Source organism: Perissodus microlepis, chromosome 16 (assembly GCF_051167445.1).
Source record: "Perissodus microlepis isolate ML-2025 ecotype Zambia chromosome 16, ASM5116744v1, whole genome shotgun sequence".
NCBI lineage: Eukaryota > Metazoa > Chordata > Actinopteri > Cichliformes > Cichlidae > Perissodus > Perissodus microlepis.
Window position 1 is genome coordinate 29551732 of NC_140476.1, and position 27827 is coordinate 29579558.

Genomic DNA, 27827 nt, shown 5'->3' on the forward strand with positions numbered 1-27827 from the left:
TGATCCAAAGCACACCAACAAATCTGTAACAGAATGGCAAAAAAATGAGTAAACTAATGTCTGCAAACCTCAATGGATTGAAGCTGTAAAGAAATCCTCCACAATATGACAGAAATTTATACAGAAAACAGATCAGTTATTGCTACCACAGGTGGTTTTACAGATACTGAATCATGGAATTCACTTAATTTTTTCACGGGGTCGCAAAGTGGAAAGTTTCTTTTTCATAACTTAATGGAAACATTTCGCAGCACTTTTTATTGCTTCCTGCCACAGCTGATAGATCATCAAAAAACAGGAAGAGTGATGCAAGTAAACACAACTGCAGTAGAGCAGTGATGTCACTTCTCTCGCTGTGTCCAAAATACCCAAAAGAAAAACACTCTTCTAAAATCGGTGTGATAAGGTCCATCCAAAAGCGATCATGCAGGTTTCTGTGGCATCTGTGGTTCAGTGTAGGCACATTACATTTAATACAAATAAAAATGTTCATAAAGGAAAATTAAAAGATTCTTATTTCAAATCACACTATACCAAAATACAGCATGTACACAGACCAGGCAGGATGTGAAAGCTTTAAGTGAGGCTTTTATTGGTCACTTTTACATCACTCACAAGAACAGTCAACATGTCTCATTCAGCCACATTTTCCCTGATCCTGTAGGTATGTCACATTTGTTTTATGTGCTCTTGTTTTGGGTTTCAATCTCTAAAGCTTAATCGAGCACAACAAATGTTTGGTGAAACCGACTCTGCAATGGTGGTTTTATAGAATAAAAAGTTAAACTCATACAGGGGCGAAAAAGTGAAAGTACTGTACATTAAACCAAAAATCAAAAAAGTTGTTGTGAAGCACAATTTTAATCACCTTAATCAATATAGTGATGAGTGACAACATACAGCGCTGGTCCACCAAATACAAACAAAACAGCTTCGATGTCAATTTTCCACGTCTCTGACACTCATCTGGAAGGATAGTAAGGATAGTTTCATTCTTCCATCAGATATTCCCGCATTTAGTGTTTTGATGATGGTGGTGGGAAGCATTGTTTAACATGCAGGTGGGGTTGGAATCAGGTGATCAACTCATCAATGCCATCTGAACTGAAATGTTTTGTCACAGGATAAATATGACGCCCCAGAACAACTGACGCTTCCCTCCAAGGGGACAAATGCAACCCAGAAATTCCCTCCTCCCCTCCTTTTAGGTTTTCCTTTTAATTTGTTAACTCTATGTATGAATCAATACTGTGATTTACCACCATAATCCTGGATCACATTATAAGAAAGAACCACTTTATTCCCTAGCAGAATATACAGTGAAACAGCAGCAATGGTCTAACACTTTTTTTCCTTTTTAATTTTGGTTTAATAAAAGCACCACTAGCCCGAGAGATGAGCAACAAACAGCCTTTTCCTTGGCTGTGGTCCCTGAAGAGATGGCACTTACTTATTTCTGTAGCAGAAATGAAGCTGTAGTAAAGCACACTAAAAATAAACATGTGAATAAACTGTGATAAACAGGGACTGTCGGCATTTTACATTTTTCCTATCGATAAAACACCTAATAAAATACAAACACACATCATGATTTTAGTCAAATGAGCAACAAATGACAAGTTGCTCGTCATCGGTTAATACAAACCCCACATGCAAATTCAAAATGCAAATAAAGCGCATTCAGACTGAACAGGAGGCAAATCTGAGTTCACTACGCACATACAAATCTCCTATTATTACTTTGGTTGTCAGCAGATTGGTACTATTGTGTAGTTTGCAGGGAAAATGCTAACTACCACCTATGGCATAGAAAAACTGCAACCGAAGTTGGTGTGTTCCATGCTTACTGCTACCAACCTGATAGGAACCAAAGCAGTCGCAAGGAGGTTTTTGCCAGCCAGTGGTGGAATATTTATTATGCCCTGGTATCACTTGCTGATCTCTAGGCCTGTTTGACTGGGGCTTTAGCAATCCATTTGCATCCTCCTTCAGAAGCTACTTGCCAACTGGTCAAGGACTACTCATTGCTCCCACACAACCTGTGGTTGCCAGAAGTTGCAAACCAGTTCCAAGGACTGTGTGACTGGGCCTAGAGAGCCAAAATTGGGACTAATCATGGCTATAATTGATGGTAAAATTGTCTCCATGATTGTCATATATAGATGACCATTTCAGAAATAACAGGGCAGCTTAAAGTACTTTATTACAGTAATGATAATCCAGGATATGCTAGTTGTCGAGTCCAGATTCAAAACACTAAGATGGTGCAAGAAAACGCTTGTGCTTTTCAATGGGGTTTTGCTACTCAATGCTTGACGTCACGGTGGCTAGGTCCATCTCTGATACTGTCTATTATTTCAGATCTTTTCCCCATGAACTGATATGAACCATCTTAGTTGTTGCAGAATTCTCCAACATATTTAAATTCAGGATTCTTGAGAGCCAGGTTCTTCTTTTTGATCACTGCTAGCTAAAGAGACAGAATTAAAATGGACATATGCATAAGATGGAAAAAAGAAGAGATTTAACTGTAGTCATTCCAAATGTGGCCTGTATGTTGCTAGCTAAAGAACATTTACATCTGTGTAGTCAGCACATTAGCTATACTTAAATTTAAGTATATAATTCAAGACAGAAATTTGCTTCATGTTCAGTCGGAATTCACTTTTTCAAGCAACAGCTATGAAGAAATCCATTCACAGCATGATGTCACGACATGATTTAACACACACTTACTGGGAAATTTTTTTTGAGAAAAAAAAATACACACATTTAGAAAAATACCTTTTTAAAAAGTTTGTAATACTAGAAAAATATTTATTTGTACACTGAATAAAGTTGTTAATATTTATCAGAATGTAAACACAATAACTTTAGAAGTTTGTTAAATTATACTGTAGGGTGTCTTAACCCATTTAGCAAACACTAGCACATAGTGCCAGACTAGCAGGGTTACCACAGACTTAGCCTTTAGCATCATAGCGGATAACAATGTAATGATAAGAGAAAAAAATGTAAAAAAACAAAACAAAAACCTGACAGACTGTTACTCACATTTGTTCATGCCTTGCATACGACTCTCCAGGGTTTGAGAATAAAGTTTTTTGATGTTAGAAAGCTCCACAGAAATAAAGAAATACATTTTCTGGAAAGTGTTTAAGAAACATTTGTAACATTCAAGCTAGCTACAGCGTTTGCTGCTCCCATGGAGTGTGATGCCAGGAAACTTTAATAACAGCCAATCACATTACAAAACAACTTTAACAAGCTCTTTCTGTTATAACACTTTTAACCCTGATCACTTTTACTGTTTTATGAGCGTGTGCCAACTTAGCCTCTAGCTAACCAGTGTTAGAGGTTTCACCATTTCTGAGCTAGACTCCACCTTGCTTTCCGTTCACCGACAATACACACAACTATATCCAAAAAGTGCACTTGAGACTTTACTGCACCCGGAAACAGGGAACAAGAATCCCCCTTACATAAAAGCCGAACTACCACGGGCGACATATTTTGCCACATGAAAATATTCAACTGAAAACTTGTTCTCACATTTTCATATAAAACAATGTTTATTTTAACCATATAGGATACAATTTGTATCAACTAAGAGAGGTGTCATCAGGCTACTTGAAATTAAGCTAACCAGGCGAGAGAGTTAGCTTTCCAAACAGTTCCTCAGGTAATAAAAATAACCTCACTGGCAGAGATAGTAAAAATAAATTATCATAATTTCATTCAAAAACACACAGCTCCAAGCAAGCTGCATTAAGAAGACACAACTTAAAAATAATTTTAAAACACTAAAAATATATTTTAAATCCCCCCCGCCCCCCGATTTTTGGGAGAAAACAGGCAATTCACAGAAGTCACCTTGGGCACTGCAAAATTATTATGAGTATAAATATATAAATAAAAAAAATATGGTTAAAAAAGTAAGGATAACTTATTTTAGACTGACAAATGATGCTAAAATAGCTGAACAATCACTGGAAGCCTATTTGAGCCCTGCTGGCATTTAAGGAGGTCTGTGATGGTCAGGATCAGTTGAAGTTATTAAAAACTATTTTTATTGTCTTTTTTTAACAGAACCACAGACTTTGAAACCAAACATGAATATCTCCTGAGAAAAAACCCCTGCAAAGTAAAAAACTACCACGGTCCACCATGTAGTTTAGTGGTGATGTAGTGATTTTAAGGTTATGATTTTTACCCGGTGCCTGTTTTGTTTTTTTATTCAATGTCCCATAAACTAAAAAAAACAAAAAAAAAAAAACTGTGGATCTGTGCAGTTAACACAACTGTATGCAAAGCATCAGAGGCAGATAAACCCTCCACCACTGATAAACGAGACCCCGTGTCTCACATTCACACACATTAAGTATAATAAATTAACACATAATTTAAATTAAACCAATACCAACAATCTCTGTTCCCCATAAACATTTCCAGTTGCCACACTTTGAACCTGATTTAGCACACTGATATTGTTTAGTGATGGAAAGGAACAGCGCGTGATGAACCGTGAAGTCAGCTGACAGGGCTATCCTAACAGAGGAAATAACTCTCATTCAAAAGTGAACAACAGCTTGGGGTTTTCAAGTGGAGTTTTTGCTATCTTCTTTTGTGGGTGCTGGTTAAGTTTCACTTCCTTGTTGGGGGAAATCCACAAAATCTCGCAACAACTGATCTGCCACCTGTCAGCACAGAAAGAAAGCCGTTTGTTGGGCTTACTTGAGCGTCAACTATGGTCGGGCTGTATTTGCAATGTGGCAAATACATGCGTGCCACGTTAATGCTGAAAATGTTAGAGCTACATACCCGATGTTGTCATCTCAGTGACTAAAAAAAAATTAGAAACAGAGAAACAGCGCAAACGGCTATAATTATACCCTGATATGATTGCCAAAAGAAATGATCTGAAGAAAGCAAAAAAAAAAATAACAAAAAGTGCAATAAAACTAAAATAATTTTAAAATTATATAAATAACTTAAATGTAACCAATAAATAAGTTTAAAATCAACAATACTGCCACCCTTGAAACACCTTAAAAGCTTCCCTAAATACAGTGCTGTTTTGACTCATAACAAAAAAGATGAAACATGCAAATGCCCCCCTACCTTTTCCTATGTTACGTTCAGAAGTAGCAGGCATATTTCTAGAAAAAAATTATGGCAATTTTGGTATTTCTCTGTATAATAATAGCATTAAAAAGGCAGGGTGTTAACAGCTGAAGGAGTCTCGTATCTTGTGATTTTGGTTTCTGTATGCCCAACCTGACTTTTTTTATTAAGCTTACAGAGGATATACCCGCAAATACGAGTTTAGTTAAGATGAAAACTTCACTGTGTTTATTCAAGAACTGTGCTGTGACTTCTCCATTAAAATGGCAGCTGCAAGCTCCTGAGCATCCGTCACATGTGGGTTCCTGGTCATTACCATCCTCACCAAATCTGGAGGGAAGATGCCGCACAAGTTAACAAACACCCTCTCCCTAAGGTCCTGGTATCGACCAAAGGCAGTTGGCTTTGCGTGCTGGGTTGCTGAGGGCATGTGGCTCTTGTGGGTAGGGACAGATGGAAGAGACTGCTGTGAAAGCGATGGAAGACCTGGTATTAAAAGGCCATGTGGTGATGAATGAACTTGCTGGCCCCAAGGAGAGTGTCCTTGGACTTGTGGAAAACTCTTATAGGAAAACAGATCATAGTAAGGCTTAGGGGGTGGCTCATAATTAGGGTCCCAGTTCTGCTGGTGCTGAGGTTGTTGGGTTCGCACAGAGTAGTTTCTTCTAGAATGAACTGGTGAGCCTTCACACACTCTGTCCTGAAGCCCATGTTCCGGCCAAAGGGAGCCCACCATATTGCGGCCTCGAGGGAAGCTCTGAGACTGGGCGTGAGTAGTGGGTGTTTGGGGTGGATGTTGTGGATGAGGTGGTTCACCTGGAAAATTGGCGAGCAGCTGAAGCTGTTGCTGGGGTTGGATGTAGACGGAAGCGGTGTTGACGCGATGTGGCGAAATGCGAGAGGCGACAGATGCTGGAGTATCTTCTATGCCAAAATCACGTTGTCTCCAAAGTCCTTGAGGATGGACATAGCCACGAGGAGAATGCTGGCTCAGACTAGGAGAAACACGGCTTGCCTGGTGGGGGTACTGGCCAGAGTAGTGATGATGATGGTGGTGGTGGGGATGATGGTGATGGCACTTGGGGCTATCATCTAACACGGGGTCAGGAGAGAAAGAATCTGAGCTGACACTGCTTTCACTGCTACAATCTGAAGCCAGTGAACTTGTGCCGAGCTCACCTGGAAAGAAGCATTCAGGAGTCTGTGGCACTACAAGACTGAGTCCCGAATAAGCCTTTACCACAGAGTTGTAGCCCACCACTGGAGAACTGCATCTGTAATAAGATTCAGCTTTGTTTGGTCCTGAAGCCCCGGCAATACCCAAGCTGCATCCAGTACTTCCAGCAGGGTGTTCCCATCTTTCCAGATGTCCCGATGAAGGCGGTCCCCCTGGAGCAGGATGTCCTACAATGTTATTGCTACAGCTGCCACTACTGCTGCTGTTTCTCCTCTGTTCCTCCACTTTGGAACTGACCTGAGTTTTGTCCTCCGAGAGCTCACTGAAGGAGCTCTGAAGGCTCCGATTTGGCTGTTTCTTTCCGGTATCCCGAATCAGCGGGGCCTCAGCCATTCCATCTGATTGACCATTTTTTTGGCTCTTCGCCATCAGGGCATGTTCCAGCAGGCCTCTTGAAGCTACTGATGAAATTTTGGCACTGGCACGGAGTTCATCTGCCACAGCTCGCTGGGGCTGACTACCCCTTTCAGGGTGATAAAACTTGCACTTGTGGCCATATGTGCACTTTTTTCCTAATGGAAGAAAAAATATGAAGATTTTTTTGTCATTGTACTGGAATAAAAAGCATTTATTCTCGTACAATTTTTTTTATCTAATTCCACTATGCAAGAGCAGACATCTTCTGCAGCATAGCTGATAAGCATGCATTTGATAAGAAACATAACTAAACATTTTTTTTATTACCATAAGGACATGGCTGCTTTCTATGTTCAGGAATAACAGGCCTCTTTCTCAAGAAATTCTCAAGACTAGGTCCATGGCGTCCCAGCGGGTCATCAGGTGGCATGAATCTAAATATACAGTTAACAGACTGAAATTAGATGCAAATATTGAGTTCTTTCAAACACAGACATAAGTTGAAATTCTCCCTTTTTTTTTTAACAACAAATTGGTTAGAGTAACACAAAGAGAGCATAATATTTAGTATGTTCAAAGGTGCAGGGAAACAATGACGTTAAAAGGAAATCCAACAGATTTGCTTCTTGTGTTGGTGCGATATGCTTACTTGTCATTTACAAACGAGTACATCAGCAGGCGCTCATCTATAAATTTCTTCCACTCTGGCTTCTCATTCGCTAAGTCACGGTAGTTGTCGTTTGAAACAATTATACCATCTGACTCGTAGGCCAGTTTGACGATGAATCTGTCATCGTAGCAAACCACACGACGTCCCTGAACGCGTCGCGATGGAGTGAAAACCAAGATCTTTTCTTTCTCCAGACGCCGCAGGATCTCTTGGTCTGAACAAGGAGAGGTGCAATAGTTAAATATAGAGAGAAAGACTAGAGTTAATGGATAATAGGAAATGCTTCCAAGAGCAGGATATTAAATCACATCCTTTACACTGTTGTTATTCTGGGACTTTCAACTGTGACAACGACTGTAATTTTTACCTGTGATAAGAGCATCAGGTCGCGACTGCTCCTTTCTCCAAGCAGGGACAAACACTGTGATGTCACGGTGGCCTCGCTCCAAGAACCAATCAACTGCTAGCTTGATACCTTGGCAGGAAAAAACTTCCTTGTTCCCATGACTACACAAACAGAAGGCAAGCATCAGCCACACAGCTAAGATTAAACTTTTCCTGTTTGCTTGTCATAGTCATACTGTCAGTACGGCAGGTTTTTCATGTTTTTTGAATTATAATCAAGTAACACAAAAAAAAGCTTAGAAGTCAAACTCTTGAATTAGGCATCTGAATGTAGAGTATCCTCAGGTTGATATTGTTGATAAAGATGTGTTTTGCATTTTACTAATGATTGTAACCATCTGAGGTTTAAGGTTGTAAATCCAACCCTCAGAGAAAGAACTGTTTTTTTTAAATAGTTGTCTTCCCTGACTGCTAAGACTTTGAAAAACAATTTAGCAAAAACAAAAATTACATAATCGTATTACATTTTCCCACAATGAACAATTGTTTCACTTTGTGTCACTAATTACAAACCAGTGATACAAACTACAAAGGCATAGCATTAGTTCACACAGGCCACAATCTCAAGCTCAGCTAGAATTAGCTGATACCCTTCTATGCATCGAATTGGCAATATAAAGCACTGCAAGCCACTTTGCAACCCATCTGTATTCCAACTCGTTTCTTAGTAAATCTGATTAAATCAATCTTACACCTGTTTTCACCGATGTCTCCTCTATTGCATGCCGGGGTCTTGCTGCTTGTCTCAGCATGTATAGGATGTAACATGTAACTAACATTAATAGTTTTAAACTGATATCTTCTTAAATGGTTTCGGTAAAACCTGGATTTACAAAAATTCAGAAAACTAAACAATGCATGTTTTCAACAAATAAGCATTTCTCTAATGTGTTATATGGCTTTCAGCGTAGCTATATATGTTAGGCTCTTAAGCCAGATAATAGCTAATATAAAGTAATAAAGCTACACTCTTTGTGAGGTAAAGAGGTAGATACATGAAAGCAGAACAAAACCCTAGTATATTCCAAAGCTTCTCCTCCTCACCTCATGGCTACATTGCTTCCATCCACAACAACAGGTCGCAGGTTTTCTTTGTCTTCTAGCAGGTGGGACGGACACAGTAGCCGAGAAGAATCCAGAGAGGAGTTGGAGGTGGAGGACAAAGAGGACGAGGGAGACTGTGAGACAGCTTGACCTCCTTGCTGATCCATCTCTATTTTGGTTCCCAGTTTAACCAGCTCTCCCAGTATATCATTGATAAGTGCGTCAGGGCCTAGTTTCCTCAGGACCAGCAACACTAGCTCTTCGGGGTAGCCTAGTTTGAGAGCGAACTCCACCTTCGTGCGGCAGTGCGTGATAGGGTCAGTCAAAGATGTTTCCGGGGGGTCTCCAGGAGACGTATTTGGTGCCAGGTCCAGCCTGACTGGCTGAAAGACTGAGGACTCCTCCCTTTGGTGTAGGTGAAGCTGATCGTGGTGCGGTGTTTTAGAGTCAGAACCAGACCCAGTCTGGAGCCTTTCATCTTCACTGTCAGAGATAGCACTCTCTTCAGAAAAGTTACTGCAACTGCTACTGCTGCTTGAATGAATGATAGAGCTAATGCCTCTGCTTCCAGCAGTATTGCTGCTTTTAACAGTGACACCCGCTCCTAAATTCCCAGCCTGCCGTTCAGCACCTTCCACGTGTAGGTAGTCCAGATCCAGCCCTGGGCTGAGGATGTGGCCTGTCCCATCCTCCAGATGGTCCTTCAGGCCCATGAATCCTTCTCATACATCCAGCTCCACTACCTCCGTGACCTCCCAAACACCTGACTGACCCCACTGTTACTACTGATACTTAACTCACTTACTAACTAGTCCTGTGAGGGTACCTGGAAATTAAAACATAAAAAGGAACTGGTTAAATTCTCAGTCTATACTCACTTGTCATGTGATACCATCACATGAGGACACAGGGCACTACACTGCATTTATGATCAAATACAGAAACACTCGTGGTCAGTACTCCATTGACTTCTACATAAAAAACAATTGAAATGTCATAAACATTATAAACCAAAAATTCTGTTTATCTAAAGTATGGCCCAATGATAATAAAAATTCTCCCCAGCAGCTGTAAGGGTATTTTATTCTGCTTCTTCCTCCCATCTCAAGCACGCCTCTTCTTCATCAAAAGGAAAAAAAACGCAGGGCCCAAAGCAGCAACACCTCCTCTGCCCTGGGATGCGTCTTGACAGAGTCTGTCTGCTCCAATAGCTAATTTGCATATTAAGTTCTGACTGCAAGATTCAAATGAGAAGCCTGCTGATGGTACACGCTTTATGATGCTTAAAACATGCAGGCTGAAAACTATCTTTACCAACTTCTACTGATTTGCATTTTAACAGTGATGAGCTGTGTTGTCAAACAAATAACAGCTCTGGGACAAAATGCTAAACACCCGAGTACCGAGCAAGTGAGGGGAAGCCAGCACAGACGTAATAACTGTGCAGCACGGGCAATTTTCATCTGCTAAAGAACAGCAGCACTGTCAGAAACACTGTTAAATCATATCCAGCCTTCTACTTAAGGCATTTTTAATTCTTCAGTTTGATACTTTACGATTTAAAGCACCTCATTTTATATATACAGAGTACAAAACTTGACTCTGTCATATGCAGGTATTCTTATTCTTATTGACATATGCATTTTATTTTGTGAAATACATTCATTCATTGCTGCTTCACACCAGTAATATAAATAAAATAAAATAAAAGCCTTTTTGAAGCTTTTTTGCCCAACAGGCAGATTTTCCGCTTGCCTAATCAATGCATGCACTAGCTGTAACTTCTAAAATGGGCTTGACATTGTTTGTCTCCTCATATTGTGGTGCATTGACTTCATACTCAAACATAGAAAAGCGCTTCTTCTTGATACATCATTTCAAAACAAATATGAGCAAAATTCATTCATATGCGTTTAGTGATTGCATTCACTAATGGAAACCGAAATGAACGTGACGACGTGACGTTATAGTAATTACAAAGATCTACAAAGTTTGTGGCAAGTCATTGGACACGTTTTGTGTGATAACTCAACAGAGTGCGTTAACTTTCTGTCTCACTGAGTAACTGAGAAAACCCACTACAAACATGATTTTATTGTTAGCAGCCCTGTTTGGCACATCTGTATCCTCAGAGTAAATGTAAGAATAAGCTGTCATACAGAATCAAACGCATTTTTAACTGCTTGGCACATTTTGTACATTCAAAATCTAAACGTGCAGCAAGAAATGGTACAGCCAAAATTTTCAAACATGAGCAGCCAACAGGAGATTAAGTATAATTAAGAATAATTTATGAAAAAAGCCATGGATATATGTATGATAAATTAAATCCATTTTGACTGGACAAAGCTAATGTTAAGAGGCAGGAGGTGCTGGCCGTGACATGAGTCAAAAAACACAACATTTTCCACTTATTTCAAATCTCCGGCCACTATCTAGGTGGGGCGTCCTATCAAAATCATAAAAAGAGGGCTCTTTCTGACACAAACAAACGTTACTGTTACAGCTGTGTGAGCTACCATGACAAAGAAAAATTACAAACTGCCCATTAACACAAACACAGTACATGTTTTATGTTTTCCAGTTAGTTTACTGATCACCGAAAGCCCAGAAGAAATCCTCACAGTTGGACACAAACTACATTACATAAAGCTGTACTTCTATTTAAATCCACAAAATAAAATCTCAAGTAATGTTTATGAAATTCAGTCAGTGATACACCAGCTAACACTGCAGTCAGTGTTTGTGTTTATGTGGCCTTCCTGAATGTTTCTCAGTTCCATCTGTGGTAGCAAATGAGAGAAACCCCTAATGCTGCTCAGAGCCTCTGAGTGTGGCCTGCTGGTTGTGTGGGGGTGCACAGACTGGCTGAAACAAAGAGTGATCTGTAAATTGTTCAGTGACCACTTTAAAAAAAGAAATTAAATGTCTTTGTTTACTTCCAGTGTATTCACACAAAACATCCACTAAATTACCGATGCTTTTGGTTGCTATAACCTCATTTTAAGTTGACTTTAAATGTTGCTCATTTCCTCAGAAATACTATATGTCTTTTTTTTTGCCTGTCCCGTTTGGTTCCTTTGCCATCAGAATTATTGTCTAAAGGCGAAGAAAGATGCCCAACAGATTTACTTTACCAAAATGACCATCCCAGCCTTGCCGTAATGGTCTATTTGATTCACCTTTTATTGTTTATTTTATTTCTTTTTTATTTTCACTTGCTAGATATGGGACAGACTTGAATGAGGAAAAGAAAGGGGAGAAAGGAAGAGGGGGGAAAAACAGCGGAGAAGAGGGACGGGGATAAAGGGCAAAAAAACAAAAACCAACTAAATAAGCAGACAAAAAAAAATACATATATCAATCACCTGGATCACCTGTTGAGAAAGAAAAAAGAAAACAAGCAGAAGAAAAGGAAAGCAATACAATAAACAACATCACGATGATATATGGGAATATAACAGTAAATACTAAATATTAAACATTATTGTGCAGCACGTAAGATCGACAGCACACAGTGTGCTTTGAGGTAGGAGCCAAAAAGGTGTAGTTTGTGTCTGTGAGCACCCGTGTGTACACCTGTGAGCATGGACGCGCTTGTTTTTAAAAGGTTCCTTCATGTAATGATCTGCTAGAGCATAGGTGTCAAACTCTGGCCCGCGGGCCAAATTTGGCCCGCAGCCTAATTACATTTGGCCCGCGAAGCCATACCAAATTACTATTAGAGCTGGTCTACTGGTATTATACAGCTAATATATATATTGTTTAGTATTAAGCTTTGCTTGTTCCATATTCAGTTTTTCAGCAAAACGTGTTTGAGTCCATAAGAAAAGATTCATTCTTATATCTGGAGGAATAAATATATTTCAATAAATATTAATTAATGTTAGCCCGCGACTTTGTTCCAGTTTTGAATTTGGCCCACTGTGCATTTGAGTTTGACACCCCTGTGCTAGAGGGTGTGGGGAGAAATACTATATGTCTGGTTCCATATTTTTATTTAGCATACTAAATAAGCCTGGCATATTTTAAAGTTCAAAATAGTACCTTTATTTGATAGTGCTGGATATTTAATATTCTTAAATCACACTTACATCACCCTCACACAGCTAAACATGAACATTTGAAAAAAAAAATAAGAAATAAAGCTGTCCAGCGCTCAGAGCAAGCCACCAGCTAGCTGCTAGCAGCCTCGGTATGAGCAACGGAGGCAAGGGAAACATTATGGAGATGAGTGAAAAAGAGAAAAGTTATAAATATATAAAGATACTGAAAAATAGTGTAAGTACCTGACATTAGTTTTCTTAAGTAAATCTGCTGCACCAGCTTTTGTTTGGTAAGGTAAAATATGTTGGATAAAGGTGGTTTAAAGCAACTCTTTCATTTTTGCACATAGCATGTAGTTTTTAGATATTTAAGCAAGAAAAATATCCTCTAACTTACTCAAGTTTGGGGGGAAATAAGTTATATCCAGTGAAGTTTAATATTTTACATTAAAAAATGCTGTTTGTTTGTATCAGCAGATCACAAAAATTGTACAACTGAACCAGCCAAGAAAAATAAAATCTATTTACGCTGGGCCTAGTTCCTGCCCTTCATAAACAGCAGGTTTGTACACCAGGTGGGTGGGGCTTCTTCAGCCCAAGCTGCATGCCAGAGATGACTATTTCATATAATATCCACTCTCACTGACATACAGATCCAAGAGTAGATAAAAATTCTGTGAATCAGAGCGTGAAGCCTCATGTTTGGTTCATATTGAACATGAACATCCACTGTTCTAGCAGAATATATATGAAGGAAAGCAAGAAAAAGCATCATATACAAATTACCCGTTAACCTAGTTTAGTCTTGTTGGCTTCATGCATAAAAAAACAAACAGAGCCAAGATCTTTCTTTGAGGGTACCTCAAAGGTACAAAAAATGTATCTTCAAACAGAGGCATAGAAAAAGGAAGTGACAGTTGAAAACCAGTCATATGATGACCTGCTTCAACACCCCACCTGTAACTGGTATGATGTGGACAGAGTGGGCCTGCTTCAGTTTTTAGTGATAACAGTTCACATCACAAACAAATACCAACAACTGTGTGTTTGCATGTAAGGTTTTTATCTGTGGAAATACCCACGGAGGGTACTTCCAGTGCATGAAACTGCCCTGAGATCTGTGAGAAGTGAACGGGAATGTTATTTACAAGTTTGGTGCATCTTCTTCAAATGTTGTTCTTCAAAGTACGATGTCAAAAAAAAAAAAAAAAGATTTCTGTGAAAGAAAAATACTCTGTTATGCTGCTCTGGACAAATAATGCTGATTTTTTTTATGTGCTGACACAAGGTGAACAAATACTGTCTGGTAGCATTGGAAGACTTCAGTTCACTTCATGAAGCTGCTCCTCATACAAGACTGAACATTTATTTCAAAAGATAAATTTTTTCACCAGTTGTTTGCAAATCACTTCAAAAGAGCTACTTCTGCACTCTGTATGCGCTCCTATTTATGGTTATAGTTTAAAGAAGAATTTCTCAGATCGCACGCTAAAGCACCGGAAAGCAGGGGCCTCTTAATGTCCCGACCCCCGACGTCTAAGCTGCACCGCCGCTGTTTTTCATCCTGAATGCCACAAGAGAGCCGGAATAATTTAGTCCAGCAAAAAAACAAAAAAACAGAAAAAAAAAAACAAAAGAGGCACAAAGGGGAAGAGAGCGAGAGTGAGTTTGTGTGTGTGTCGGGGGGGAAGAAGTGTGTCTGGCGTGCCGTCCTTCAACAATGCAGCTGCCACACAATCTGTCCTCCTGTGATGGGAGTATTGTTCTCTCGGCCCGAGCAGCATGCACAGACGGAGGCTGGGGCTTTTTTTTTTTTTAAACCCATTCACCCCCCACACCAACACATCAACATGCAAAGCATGCCTGCTTATGCATCAGCCGCGCGGACTTCAGTCGCAGGATGCCAGACGGAATCTCTGAGGAGTCAGCAGAAATGTGAGAGTGACACAGCAAGTGTGAAAACCCACTCATAAGGCAGTCCGGTGACATGTGGTGTGATCTCTGCACTATATACGTGTGCCGTATGAAGGAGTGTGAATACACAAATGTATTTGCATGGAAGTTTTTGGGAAAACCAAGAGGAAAAAAGAAACTCCAATAACTCACGAGGAATGCCATTAGCTGTTCCTCCTGTATTTCTTATAATATTTCAGTTCCATTTTAATGTTACTTAATACTACACAAAGACCTGGATGACAATTAAGCTATTATAGTTTGTGTTTCAAACATACTAAATATAAATACATAAATAAATAATATCGCTGGTGGATTTGTACAATATCTGAAAATTTCCAGTTAAACTTTGAAGCACTGAACAGCAGCATCTATTGCTTCATTTAGTTTTATAAGTGTTGATGCTGTGGGTGTGGATCATAAACCAAGAATGCAGTTCAAGAGTCCTGTACAGCAGCAAGAAGTGCTACAAAGGAGACTTTTGAGTACGTTGGAAGGTGTTTGTATATCTGTCAGTCTTTGGTAACACGACAGCGTCACCACAATGCAAGATGCAGTCGCGATAATTCACAGGTGTGCAGCCGACATGAAAATAAGAGTGGGTGCCTTCCAACAGCTTAGTGGTTTCAGAGCTGGCGTGATCCCTACACATGCTAAACTTTAGTTTTGAATGAACTTTCTGTTCACTGCTGTCTATCCGGAATAGCCCATCTTGAAGTACAGAAAACAAGCAATTGTCTCCTGATTAAACGTGGACTTGGTTGCAGGGAGGAAACTCAGCCTATCAGATGACTGTATAGTGTTAATATACACGGAGAGAGTTTACATAGTTTTTATATTTAGTTGCAGGGTGAGTTTTTTAGCTTCTGCCACCACACAGTGTCAAATCACCAACCTTTTTGTTCTTTTCAGTATGAAATATCAGACAGGTGAAAAAAAATGCAATTCCTGGTTAATACTGGGTTTTTTTGAGCAGCCATATATTACAAGATGAGCTGCAGTGACAGATTAGCTTAAACCATTTAGCTGAGCAAGCATAGCCATTGATTAGTCTCCTAAAAAACTTAATTACATGCATCAAAATCTTGAAGAACTGTAACGATCCTTTAAGTCCCACTGGATAAGAAAGAGTCTCACAAACCGTCAGCTACCATGAGTTTTAATTTTGAGTGTGTATTTTATTGGAAAGAATAACTTGTCCACCAAACTTCGGTGAGTCAGTGTTTCGTGGAGGGGAAGCTGAGAGTCTTTCCATACTGAGCAGATGCTGCAGTCTGCACTTCGTTGACCTACCCTGCCCATCCTGACAGTGGTCTGTGCGTATCATTATATGTGTTGTGATCCCGGGTTAGCCCCCTTGGGTGTGGGGTGGAAGGATGAGCTCCCCTGAGGAAAGACCCCAACCAGTCCCTCAGGGCCACCGCATGGCTGCCATTTGCCGGCTGAGTACAGCAGTGACCCAGTCTGCCACGCCAGCGACCGGCTGGGAGGGGGACAAAGAGGGTGCGGAGAGTGGGGGTGGGGGTGCATATAGGATTGGGGGGAGTGGTGGTGGGGACAACAGATGCCTGCTGAAGCCACAGGGGACCTCCCTGAAAGCATCCTGTTCCTACACCCTCCCTGACTGCAACTGGTGGTGTCCAGATTCATCCTCATTGATACATATCACCACTGTCTGTCATGTGGCTTTTTTTGGTAGTGGGCAGCACTCGGTTTCACCTCTAAGCTGTGCAGAGTCTGATTCTGCCTCCCTCGCTGCTCAACTAAAGGCCATCATACGGAGACATTTAGTGGTCCAGACCCTGCTAACGTTCGTCAGCACATATGATAATCTATAATTTGTTTACATTAATTTAATTGAAGTGAAACCTAACCAATGACCCGTCGAGGGGGGAAACCCAAGGAATCCCCCAAAGAGCCCTGATTTAAAACCACAAACGGCCTTGTCTTAATTTCACTTGTGAGCTCAGACTGCGATGCTTATGTATACGACAACCTTCCAGAGTGAATTGCGCTGTCCTAAAAATCACACTCAGTAACTAACAGGTATTATTTGTCTATAAATGTCCCCGTTTGAGCGTTACATCAACAAAGACTGTGCAGCTTTAACTGTTGTAGTATTACAGCACGTCTGTTCACTGGTCACATATGTTTATCATTAGGTTATATGGTTACAGAGATTTCATGATAAAAAAAGAGTGAAAAAAAACATCAAAATACTGCAGATAATCCAGGATGAAGTATGACAGCAGTGTTATCAGCGTCTTTAACGGGCAAACGCGAATCCAACCTAAACGCACAAAAGTAAATTAGTAAGACTTACCGAACAGTTCCACGAGAAACAGCAAGGCAGTAAAGCACAGAAGAACCGAGAACTCCTACAAAGTGTCTCCTGACATGCTACTCTGGATCATATCAGCAACAAAGCTCAAAGTGGGAAAAATTTTAAAAAAGAAAATGACCCAGTAAAGTGGTGAGGACTAAGCCCAGGAGTATGGCCCGATTTCCTTTTAATGGAAAAAAAGGAAGTTAAATGTCTTGTATCCACTAGAGAACTGGAGAAAGCTGCCAGTCCAAGTGGGGCTGAGCAAAAAATGAGTTTCCCGGTCGAGTCTGGCAGCAGTCTTAAGTGATCAACCATGAAGTTCTCCTTTTTTTTTTTCTTTTTGTTGTTGCAAAGCAGAGTGATGTGTCCTGAAGCTGCAGGGCTAGCAGTGTTACTGACAGCAGATGGAGTTTAAGGCACCTACCGTCCCCTCCTCACTGTGAGTCTGCCCACCAATACGAGCACAGAAATCTCCTCGCACAGCTCACTTTCCTCTCTTCACCAAATCTCCTTCTGTACACACGCCAATCACCCCCCTCTCCACCAATAAAAAAGGGACTGTGAGATGTAGTAGGGTAACTCCACCCCTTCCCAACCCCTCCCAAACCTCACAGACACACGCACACATCACCAGACCATCCGCCGACCATCAGCCATGAATGGACGAGAAGGCATGAGTTGACAATAGAGGGGAGGGGGACACAAAGGAGGGCCCTCAGTGGGCAGCTGCACGCGGACACACCGTCCTTAGAGCTATTACACCCAGACACACACGCACTCACAAACACACACACACACACAAACAGATACACAACAAGAAAGAATGAGTAAAAAAAAAAGAAAGAAAGAAAAAACAGCACCCAGAATGGAGCCCTGTGTAACACCTGGCTCGGTGGAGACGGCTGTTGCCTTCTACATCTTTGTTTCATGGTGGGAGGACTGGCTTGACTCAGACAATGAGACAATTATGTTAAAAGTAGTGTGTGCTTCCCAAAATGGGTGTCAGGAGTGTGATCGCCTACGAGTGCGTATGCATCTCTCTGATGGAAAGTTAGCAGGTGGGGAAGGAAGCTGCAGTGAGCAAAAGACACCAAACTAACGCAGTAAAAAAAACAAAAACAAAAAACCCCCAGTCATTACAATCAGGAGGAATTTTTCAGTCTCAAAGGAGGTCGGGCTGGACTTGAACAGCTCAAGTTAACCAGTCATTTCACATTTAGATAGAAAAAGATTTATGATTTTATTTTTCCAGAGAATAATAAAAACACATTTTAAAACATCCTGTAAACAAACGTAATCTTTAACAATTTCTGTGTGAGGTTTGCAAACACCTAAGGGGAAGATTGTGCTCCACGTTTCTGAGCAGATTAAATTCCTTTAATCTAAATGTAGATGTCAGCGAGGGAATGTTTATTGACATATAAATAACAGACTGTATTCCAGAGTCAAAATCTGAAAAGTTAAGCCAACTGGAGGTATCCTTAATGACCAGCAGGGGGCGACTGCTTTAGTTGCAAAAAGACTTCCAATTGCGTAGAAGTCTAGGTTAGAAAAAAGACCCCTCAGCTCCTTTCATCAGCGACCACGGTTCAAACATTCCTGATCATTTTATGGGCTCAAGTGCTATTTTCACATCACACTTTTTACACGTGCACATCATCTATACACATCTGGTTAGCAAAAAGCAAAAGATCTCAGTTAGATCCTGGGAGTAGACAGGATTTCATCCAATATAAAAAACTCTGCCAAATCAAACATGGTGGAGCTACCTGCTGTGGCAAGCCCTTGTAAATAAGGGAGCAGCTGAAAGTAGCTTTGTTGTTGAAATTTGAGACGTTTCATAATCGAATTTCTGAAATTCTTTGAAAAAAAAATCTCAATACCAAATCTCAGGTCTTTAAATCCAAATTGAACCTCACGTAGTGGAACTTTGACCTTTAATGGCTCTTTGATAAAATCTGTCTTGTCTTGTGTAGAGTCATATGTGGCATGTTTCCATTTGAAATGCAGTCAATATTGCCAGCAGACGACAGTCAGGAAGATGTTCCAGCTAAGCCCACACAGTCTCAGTGGAAAGTCATTTATGTGGCGTGCCACTCATAAAGCTACACTAACAAGACACTCGGTTAGGTGCATACTACTAGTCCCAGGTTTGATCGTATTTTGCTTTGAGGACTTCATAAATTTTTCATGACTCTGCAAATTGAATTCTTGTCAAATGTGTGTGGGAATGTGGGAAATATAGAAGTGCGCTACTGAATTGCAATCTGATGTGTACGTCTGTGTTCTTAGTTGTTGTTTTTGTCTGATCGGGGACTAAAAATGAAAAGTAGCCCTTTGGCTAATTTTGTGGATGCACAGCAGCCACCTGCTGTTCAAACCGTCTGTTTTTGTGGGGCAGCCAATTAGAAGAAAGCTGGCTCAAAGGGTGGGGCGTTAATACTGAAGGGCTTCAACCTCTACACCAGGAATGTCAAATTTCATATTAGGGGTCAAATACAGTCCACTTTGATCTTCAAGGCGCTGGACCACTGAACTTCCCCTTTCTATCAGTGTGAAGAAGTTTAACCACATATTAAATCTTTGACACAGCTTAATATAAGAAAAGGAAGTGCAACTCCAACAGTATGTCCTAGATTTTCCACATAATATAAGAAATTTTCAATATGACGTTTTTAAGAGATGTGAAAAATTACAGAAAAAATTACAGTAGCTCATTGCTCAGATTGTCCCGTAACTATAAAATAGAAAGTTTCCATTAATTCACAGAAAATGTTATTTGGAGACCCATTGTGAAAAAATTGTCTATAGTCAACAGTGAAAAAACTGGAACTTTTCTGTTATTTAATTGTTTATCTTGCTTAATTACTGTGGTGCAATATGAATGATCATGTCTCTGTAAGCAGAAAATGCTGAAAAATGTAACTAAAATATGTTAAAAAGTCCAAAACTTTATGCCCTCCTTCACATTTTCCAAAGTGTCCATTGCACCAGATTCAAGTCTTTGCCTGGCCAATTCTAACCCCACACCAATTCTGGACCCCGGACCTTATGTTCGACACCCACGCTCCACCAATACAAGATAAATAAAGATTACATTGAACTTTACTTTATCAGAGCCCAAAAGTAAAAATGAATAGGTCTCCTTTCATTTTCTTAATTCTCTTAATAAATAAAATAACGAAAATTATTACAAAGACAATGCTTTCCCGTAGCTGTTTCTAGTTCGTCTGTCTTCCCCCATCTCACATACTTCTTCCCAACACCATCCACAACGTGCATCCCCCTCATTCTTTGTCTCAACTTTTCTAAGTGACCCTTATTTTTTGTTTTACTTTTCGGTTGGCCAGTTAATCTTCTGTCTTTTGTCTTCCAAAAACAAAAAGAGAAAAAATATATAAGGCCCCCCTTTGCTTGCTTAGGAAAAACCCATGGTAAACAACTTTACATGTGGTAAACATGGTTCTTAATCCAGGAAAATTACTTTAAATTACTTAACATGAAAAGCGGCCAAACCTGGCTCACCTGGAAAGTCCAGGCCATGCAAAACTGTTGGCCTGCTCCCATTGTTGTCTAAAGCCTCAGAATTTATCCCTCAGGGTTGAGCACTCACTATGTTTTTACAGTAGGCATCACTGGTTCTTTAAATGCAAATCTGACCACATCAAACAGTAATACCTGTTCTGTGTACGCCCATGATAAACACAGGCAGCATAATGGTGTCACTCCCTCTACAGGGAAGACTTTAAAAAGATGTAGGTGCAGAGTTTGTGAAAGTTTCGAACAAAGAACCCTCTGAGTCATCACAGGCGTTAACTCTGAACCTGTCCCTTAAATTATTTTATTTTATTTTATTTTTTAAATGTGTGTCAGTTAGACTGATTTTTTTTCTTTGACTGATTTGAGTTGGAGTCATCACCGATGATGACTGAAACCTCAGATGGATAAAGGTGTGTTATGTGCTGGCATCTACATATCTGGTAGTTATAGTGTGAAATGTGGACTTCTGCTAAAGAAATGCTTCATTGTATTATCCATTGTCTAAGCCGTTGGTTCCCTTATGGTGTGAATTGTTACTGTAGTGTCTACTGTGTACATGCTTTGAACACACTCATTTCCTCAAAAAACAAAAAAACTCTGTCAAAGAGAGCCCCAGTCCCTTTGCATGGTTCCTGGATGATGGGAAATTCAAAGGCCCTGAATGACAGCAAGGATCGTATGCGGCGTTAGCCATCATGATTCACCAGCACAGATGATTGGCGATGACCTTTAGAAAAGAGAAAAAGTATCACAAAGGCAACTTGTCTTAAAGTACATCTAGTCTGGGGATGTCAACAGCCCCTACGCCAAGAAATCTCTGCGTTATTGTAACTTTAAGCGCCTTGGAGTCGACTGTTGTTGTGATTTGGAGCTATAAAATAAAACTAAATTGAAATCTGAGATTTATCCTCCCACATCTTTAAGGGAAAATAATAATTCAACCATCCAGAGGCTACTGATATGTGCCGCCCTCCAAAAAGCCTCCAAAAAAAACATTCCCTGACAGGATTAACTTTATGCCTAAGCTGGATCCTAGATGTTTGGCTTTCACAGGGGAAAAGAGGCCAAGCATACGTAAAGAAAGAAACCTCCACGGATGACAATGGTTTAATTGTTTTAAACAAGGTTTAATTGTTTTAAACAAGATTTCACTTCAGCAAAGTTTTTTGTCTGTTATTGCTTCTGTGTTCCCTGCAACAAGTGCCAAGCTTAAAAACAAAGAGCAGAGGAGACCGGCTGTTCCACCCATTTCTGAAACAAGTGACAGTTCACACAGCTACAGCATGTAGGTGTGGCTCTGCAAAGCTCTGTTTAGACACTTGGGGACAGTTGGCGAACTCTAACCTTCACAACAAACTAAAGAAGCATTTTTAAAAAAACACAACAAACATCCCTTCAGATAAAAAGATGCTGCATCTGAACAAAAGGCAACACAACTTTGACCTGGATTATGTGAAACTGTTTGAGAAGGGAATTTAAGCCTGATATGCGCCAGCAAAAACAACCGACTCAAACGGGCTAAGAGAAAAGCAATCAAAAGCAGAACTTTGTGTGACTATTTACTGCAGATATGAATACACTGTGACTACACATTTTGGGTTTTCCCTTTTAAACCTTTGCACACAAAATGTTTGAAAGTGACTGCACAGATTTACTTAAAAGGATGCATCTTTTCAATATGGCACACTTTTCTCACATAAGTCTTTCCAATTCACCATAAAGAAAAACGTCCGATTAAATTATCTGAAACTCCTTTTTACTTGGAAAAACAAACTGCTTAGTTTCAAGTGACAAAAGCATAGCTAAGTATATCATATATCTGTGTATGCTGATTGGATGACTCACATGTCGGGGGGTTAGTAATTAGTAAAGTAAAGAAGAGCTCCTAACTTAACCAGCAGTATCATGTCTTTTAATTCCACAGTCTGATTTGTTCAATTATCACGTCACAGTTATTTGATTATCAGACTGATTTTCCTCTATAGTCTCTATCATCCACCCCCACTCCCCGCTCCCCTATGACTTGCAGTGACTCCTTAATTGGGGCTCAGCTGACAGTTTTTCCCCTCGGGGGAGCAGGCGCCATGTGGACCATCTGCTTCAAGTCGCAGGATGAACAGGTGTCCTGCTCCCGGCCGCCTGCCCGCACCTTACCAACCCTGTCGAAGTGTAGCACGGCACAGTGTTGCGCGGTGTAGTAGCCGCCGCCGCTGCTGTGTACACAAGATAAATCCGAGTAGTTTTGTTTGACCTGAGCAGCATTTCTGCCTCAGACAAAGGAGGAAGCATATGGAAGCGCTACCTAATCTGACATAAAGATCACAGCCATGACAGTAAAGCCTGTTACTGCACGTCTGAGTCAGAGTTGTTTGGTTGATGCATCTGTTCTTAAAAGCATTTTGAAAATTGGGGTTTTGTGTTTTAATAAGCGATTTCTATATTGTGTCCATAATCCAGAAAATCCATATTTATGTTGTTCGTCTATATTCTACCCAGCTTTGGAACAGGATCTCACTCATGTGTGATAGTGGGTCACTACAAAGTGGTTCCTCTACAAAGGATTTCTATGGTTAGTTTGCACTGAGTCTTGTTGAGTTTAAAATTCAGATAAGGAAATACAGACAAGAAGAGAACATATCAACTCAACACTGAAAACCACCATGTAAAACAGCACAACTGGATGATATAACTATGGGTTAATACATGTCCCAACCTATATCTGGATGAATAATAACAACAACCGGTGATTGAATCAATATCAAAAGTGGCCTGCATTTCACAGGTACACATTTCCGATCTAATTCACCTAATTCTGCACCATCATATCCCACACCTTTACTATTTAAAACTACTTTTTTGTAAGACTAGGACTGTATTAAAACACATTTTACTCCTTTTCAGCATTCTGCAGTATCGAATGAGTTCCAACGGGAAAATTAAAACTTCAACCTGGGTAAATTTAAACTTGAAACTTTTAGAGATGTCTGTTATAATCTTTGATGCTGCACCAAACATGCTGGTCTGTGTTGTGTGCGTTTCACTTCAGAGTTCTGGAGCTCTGATTGCAGATTACTTTAAATAGCCTTTAACCTGTCTACACCACCCTGAGTACCTCCATTAAAAGATTATTTTAATGTCCTTGAACAGTGAATATCTAGTTGAGTCCTTTTTACTCTAAAATCAATGATCTAAGTAATCAAAACAAATAAGGACAGAGCAAAAAGGATAGAAATAAGTGTGGGTGTAAAGGTAATCCATGCTGAGGGCAGAGTAAGTGCCAGGAGATCTGCAGCAGATCTTCAAACAGTACACTGGATAAACACTGATCCAGGCTGCAAGGATTACTCCAGCCCTTTAACAAGGCCTGAGGGGTGGAAACAGGCAGGGGAAGAGGTAGTCCAGCTGGTATCAATGACACACACGCGCACACACACACAATACTATGCTAACAGGCTCTACACATGCTGCTACCTATGAAGAGGGAAGTCAAACAAACCAGTGTGTGTCGGGTGTGTGTGTGGGGTTTGTGTGTGTGTGTGGGGGGGAATGGGATGGGGTCACTCAGGACTTTGAAAGAACAATAGGTTGGCCTTCAGGCCAGTGCCCTCTGGGTCACTTAAGGAGGCAGCATGAAAACATGTTAGTGCGCACACACACCACCTGCTGTTTCCTGCAGGCTTGTATTTGGTGTAATGGAGATGGAGTGATTCTGCAGCCACACATTACTGAGATTTACCACATAACTGAGGCCAATAAAACCTCCATGGCAACTTGGCTAGCATCTTTGGAATTGTAGTTTTAAAAAGCACATTAGGGCCGTAACTGAGGATAATTTTCACTGTTGGTTTGTCAGAAAGCGGTTAAAGACTGAAACATACACTGGCAATATATTACTGCATCAGATTGAACTGTTTGCTGGGAAATTACAAACCAAATTATAATGGCACACAACACACGACTTGGCTACCAGCAAAGCTCGCCAGGACTCGACAGAGAAATATCAGCAACTGACACTGATACAGGTCCTTTTTGCCTGCAGGCTAATATCAGTCAAACAGTCGACAGCGGTGACCTGTCAGTGCACCCCTGTTTCTAAAGAACTGAAAAGCGATAAGAGTGCTACAACATCCATATTTCTGTATTGCCAATGACCTGTGGCAATTTTCAAGCTGCTACCTGCAGAACCACTTCAATGTTCCAAGTCTTTTGATGTTTATGGTAATGCTAGCGGGATTTTGAGGAGCTCTTTTTCACTTTTTTCGAGCACTCTGTGAGAATTAGAAGAAAAAATATGGGAATGATCTGAAGCAAAACAAATTTCTTAATGCTACATAAAGTGAATCAGGCACATGTACATGGTATTTCACACATAAATTCACAGCTCTGTGATTAAGTCATGATGGATCGTCCCCACAGGGCCTGGCCTATTGAGCACCGTTGTGTGTGTATGTGTCTACAGGGCGCTTTAGCAAATAATCAAATTTACATATATGCCTGCACATCCTTGCATGTGTGTGTGTGTATGCGGGGTCATGTGTCTGACTATGTGCAGGTGTGCGAAAGTGTGTGTGTGTGTTTGACATCAGGGCGAGTGCCGGGTCAGAAGGGTCACAGAGAAACAAAAGCATGGAGCAGCTCCAGCAGCTGCCGGGCCAAACGTCATCCACAGAGACCTCTGGCCTTACCATCACCCTTTCTTTTCAATGGGAGCGTGCCGTGGTCCTACTTCTGCTAACACATGCATATTTACACACACACAGACACACACATGCTCTGCCTGGCGGGCCACAGTCATGTCTAGAGCTCAGTGCAGCAGGCGAAGGAGGTAAAAGGTCATTTAGGGACATATGCAGAGGATGTATGGGTGCAAATCAAGTGTAAACCTCTGTGGATGAAAAAGTGAAGATTACTGAAGTGCAAAAAAAATGAAGTTTCTCTAAAAGTCACACGAGTCTGCCTCCAAAAATTAGCCAGTCTTCATAATTCAGCATCAGCTATGCTTAACGGTTTGATGTAAAACTCTCTATAGTCTATTCCCCCCTTCATAAAATCATCTCATGCACAGTTATTATATTTTTTTAAAACTACAACACAAGCAGCTAATTCAAATCACTGAGCTACATCTCTTTACTTGCGGTGTTGGTGCCTTCTGGAGCATTTTTAACTGCAATACCTGAAAAAAGTTACGGTCTGCTGTGTGGTACATCCCACTCATGAAGTTTGTGCTTCAGTTGCTTTTTAAATTCTAATATTTTACACATATGTTGCACTCATGCAGTTTATGGCTGACATGACATTATTAGCTGATAATGTCTAAAGATGGCCATTTGTCGCAAAACACAGCACTCACCAGAACCTAATAATTCAGGCTTCCTTCCTTCCTTTATTAACATTTGCTGTGCCCATCTGCAGTGTATGGTGCAAATGCCCAACATGATTATAACTCAAATCAACAACTACAAGACTCTTAAAATTATGTCACAAATTGTGTAGAAAATCCATGACCTCTTCACAACCGTTTGCCTTTGTGCCACTGTGTCACAGATCAGTTTTTCCAGTTCCTGCTCAATTCATCAAGCTCCCAGCTTAGATGACATGTTTGAGCACAAAGGGTTTAGTGAGAAAGTTTGTGACAGTGTGTTTGTATGTGTTCACGAACAAGGAAACTGAATATACTTAATGAGGAATTATTTTAGTAAGTAAATTTTATCCCAACATTAGCTAATTATATTGTATACTGCACTTATGTCTGCAGACTATAAGCTGCACTGAGCATGAGTTCATTCAGCACTATCACTTTATAAAATAAATAAATATTTGTTTGTTTGTTTTTTTTAAAAAAAACCCCAACATAGAATAACTATACACCTGTCCCATATATCTATTAACGATCTTTGGATATGTCTGTGATGCTACACCGACTTCATATTGATTTTACTGAAGTTAACATATGTCCTGTGCATACTGTATTCTTGGTTCCAGTTTTTATAATGATTTAGTTTACTGATATCTTCTGTTTTCCCTAAATGTAAACTGTGCCGAGAATCAGTAAGGAATCTTTTGGTGCATTTTTGTTCAGGCAGTGTGAAAAGATTCATATATGATCCTTATTATATGTAGTATTTCATGATATAGTATTTCATTTCTTATGCATGTCGTTAATGATGACTATTCATTACTGTATATCTTGTTGAAAACAAAATAATGTCCACTTACTTTATCGTAGCATCCTCCCGTGTTGAATTAATTCTCCATCACATGTTACGACAAGTGTCCTTGTAAAAACTCTCATGGTAGTGCAAAGTTTGCATGCTGACGCTGCTGCTCTCGGGATCTCGTGGTTGTCAGAGAGGAAATCTACAGAACAGCCGAGCAGTGAGCGTTTCCTTGTGACTGCCTGAGAGTCTCCACCTAGCGGCCATGATCTGCATCTGCATGAAATCTGTTTCTTGCACTTTGCTCCAGAGACGATATTGCTACGCCTCACAGTCTATTGTGAAAGCATATTCACAAAATATGTCACTTTATGCTCCAGTTTGTGCATTGAATGATTTCACACTATTTGCACATCAAAGCCTACTTAAGTCTATTCTTAGTGACAATGTGTTGTACTTTTCAGTGATGATCTCAATATTAAGTGCTTAAAATTTTGAACTGCTTTGTTATTACATGTAAAGTGTGTTCTTGAAAAAAATGGGCAAAATGTTTGAATTTCTTCTTTAATTTACCACAGACAAAAAGAAAAACAACACTCCTTACAGGGATAGTCTATGAAGGAGTTTCAGACAGACTTGACACTTCAACCATTATTTGGAAAACCTTTCAATACCTAAATTCTGGAAACATGACTACGTTTCCCCCCTAATACTATAGGTACTAAAGGCAGCACATATATTGCATACAAACAATTTTTGAAATGGAAAGCTAAAAAAATTTAATGGAACTGTCTAATATTGTAAGATAAAGACATGACAATATTAAACAAAACACAAAAACCAAACAAAACACAATCCCCAAAAAATACAAAACTGAAAAAGGAAAAAAAAAAGCAAAAAAAAAAAAGCAAAACCCAATGATCGAATGTGACCAAGCACTTGGCAACAGTGGGAAGAAAAAACTGGTTTA

At 40.1% G+C, this 27827-nt stretch overlaps 1 protein-coding gene across 1 annotated transcript; it reads right to left on the minus strand.

Annotated features, from left to right (window-relative positions):
• Positions 1-568: 568 nt before the first annotated feature.
• LOC146371169 (putative ribonuclease ZC3H12C) lies at positions 569-27098 on the minus strand. Its single transcript, XM_084954807.1, has 6 exons — positions 26919-27098; positions 8838-9663; positions 7756-7895; positions 7368-7602; positions 7046-7152; positions 569-6873 (listed from the first exon to the last, which is right to left on the minus strand). Exons 2-6 carry the CDS (start codon positions 9548-9550, stop codon positions 5357-5359), a joined length of 2712 nt encoding a protein of 903 aa, XP_084810933.1. The 5' UTR covers positions 9551-9663; positions 26919-27098; the 3' UTR covers positions 569-5356.
• Between the last annotated feature and the right edge of the window lie 729 nt (positions 27099-27827).

What these genes read in the sequence shown, in the direction of transcription:
- LOC146371169 (XM_084954807.1), bottom strand. Translation starts at nt 9,550, where the DNA reads ATGGGCCTGAAGGACCATCTGGAGGATGGGACAGGCCACATCCTCAGC. An exon ending in GGAAGCAATGTAGCCATGAG is followed by an intron (nt 7,896 to 8,837) that starts GTGAGGAGGAGA and finishes CTGTTTGTGTAG; the next exon opens with TCATGGGAACAAGGAAGTTT. An exon ending in TACTCGTTTGTAAATGACAA is followed by an intron (nt 7,153 to 7,367) that starts GTAAGCATATCG and finishes CTGTATATTTAG; the next exon opens with ATTCATGCCACCTGATGACC.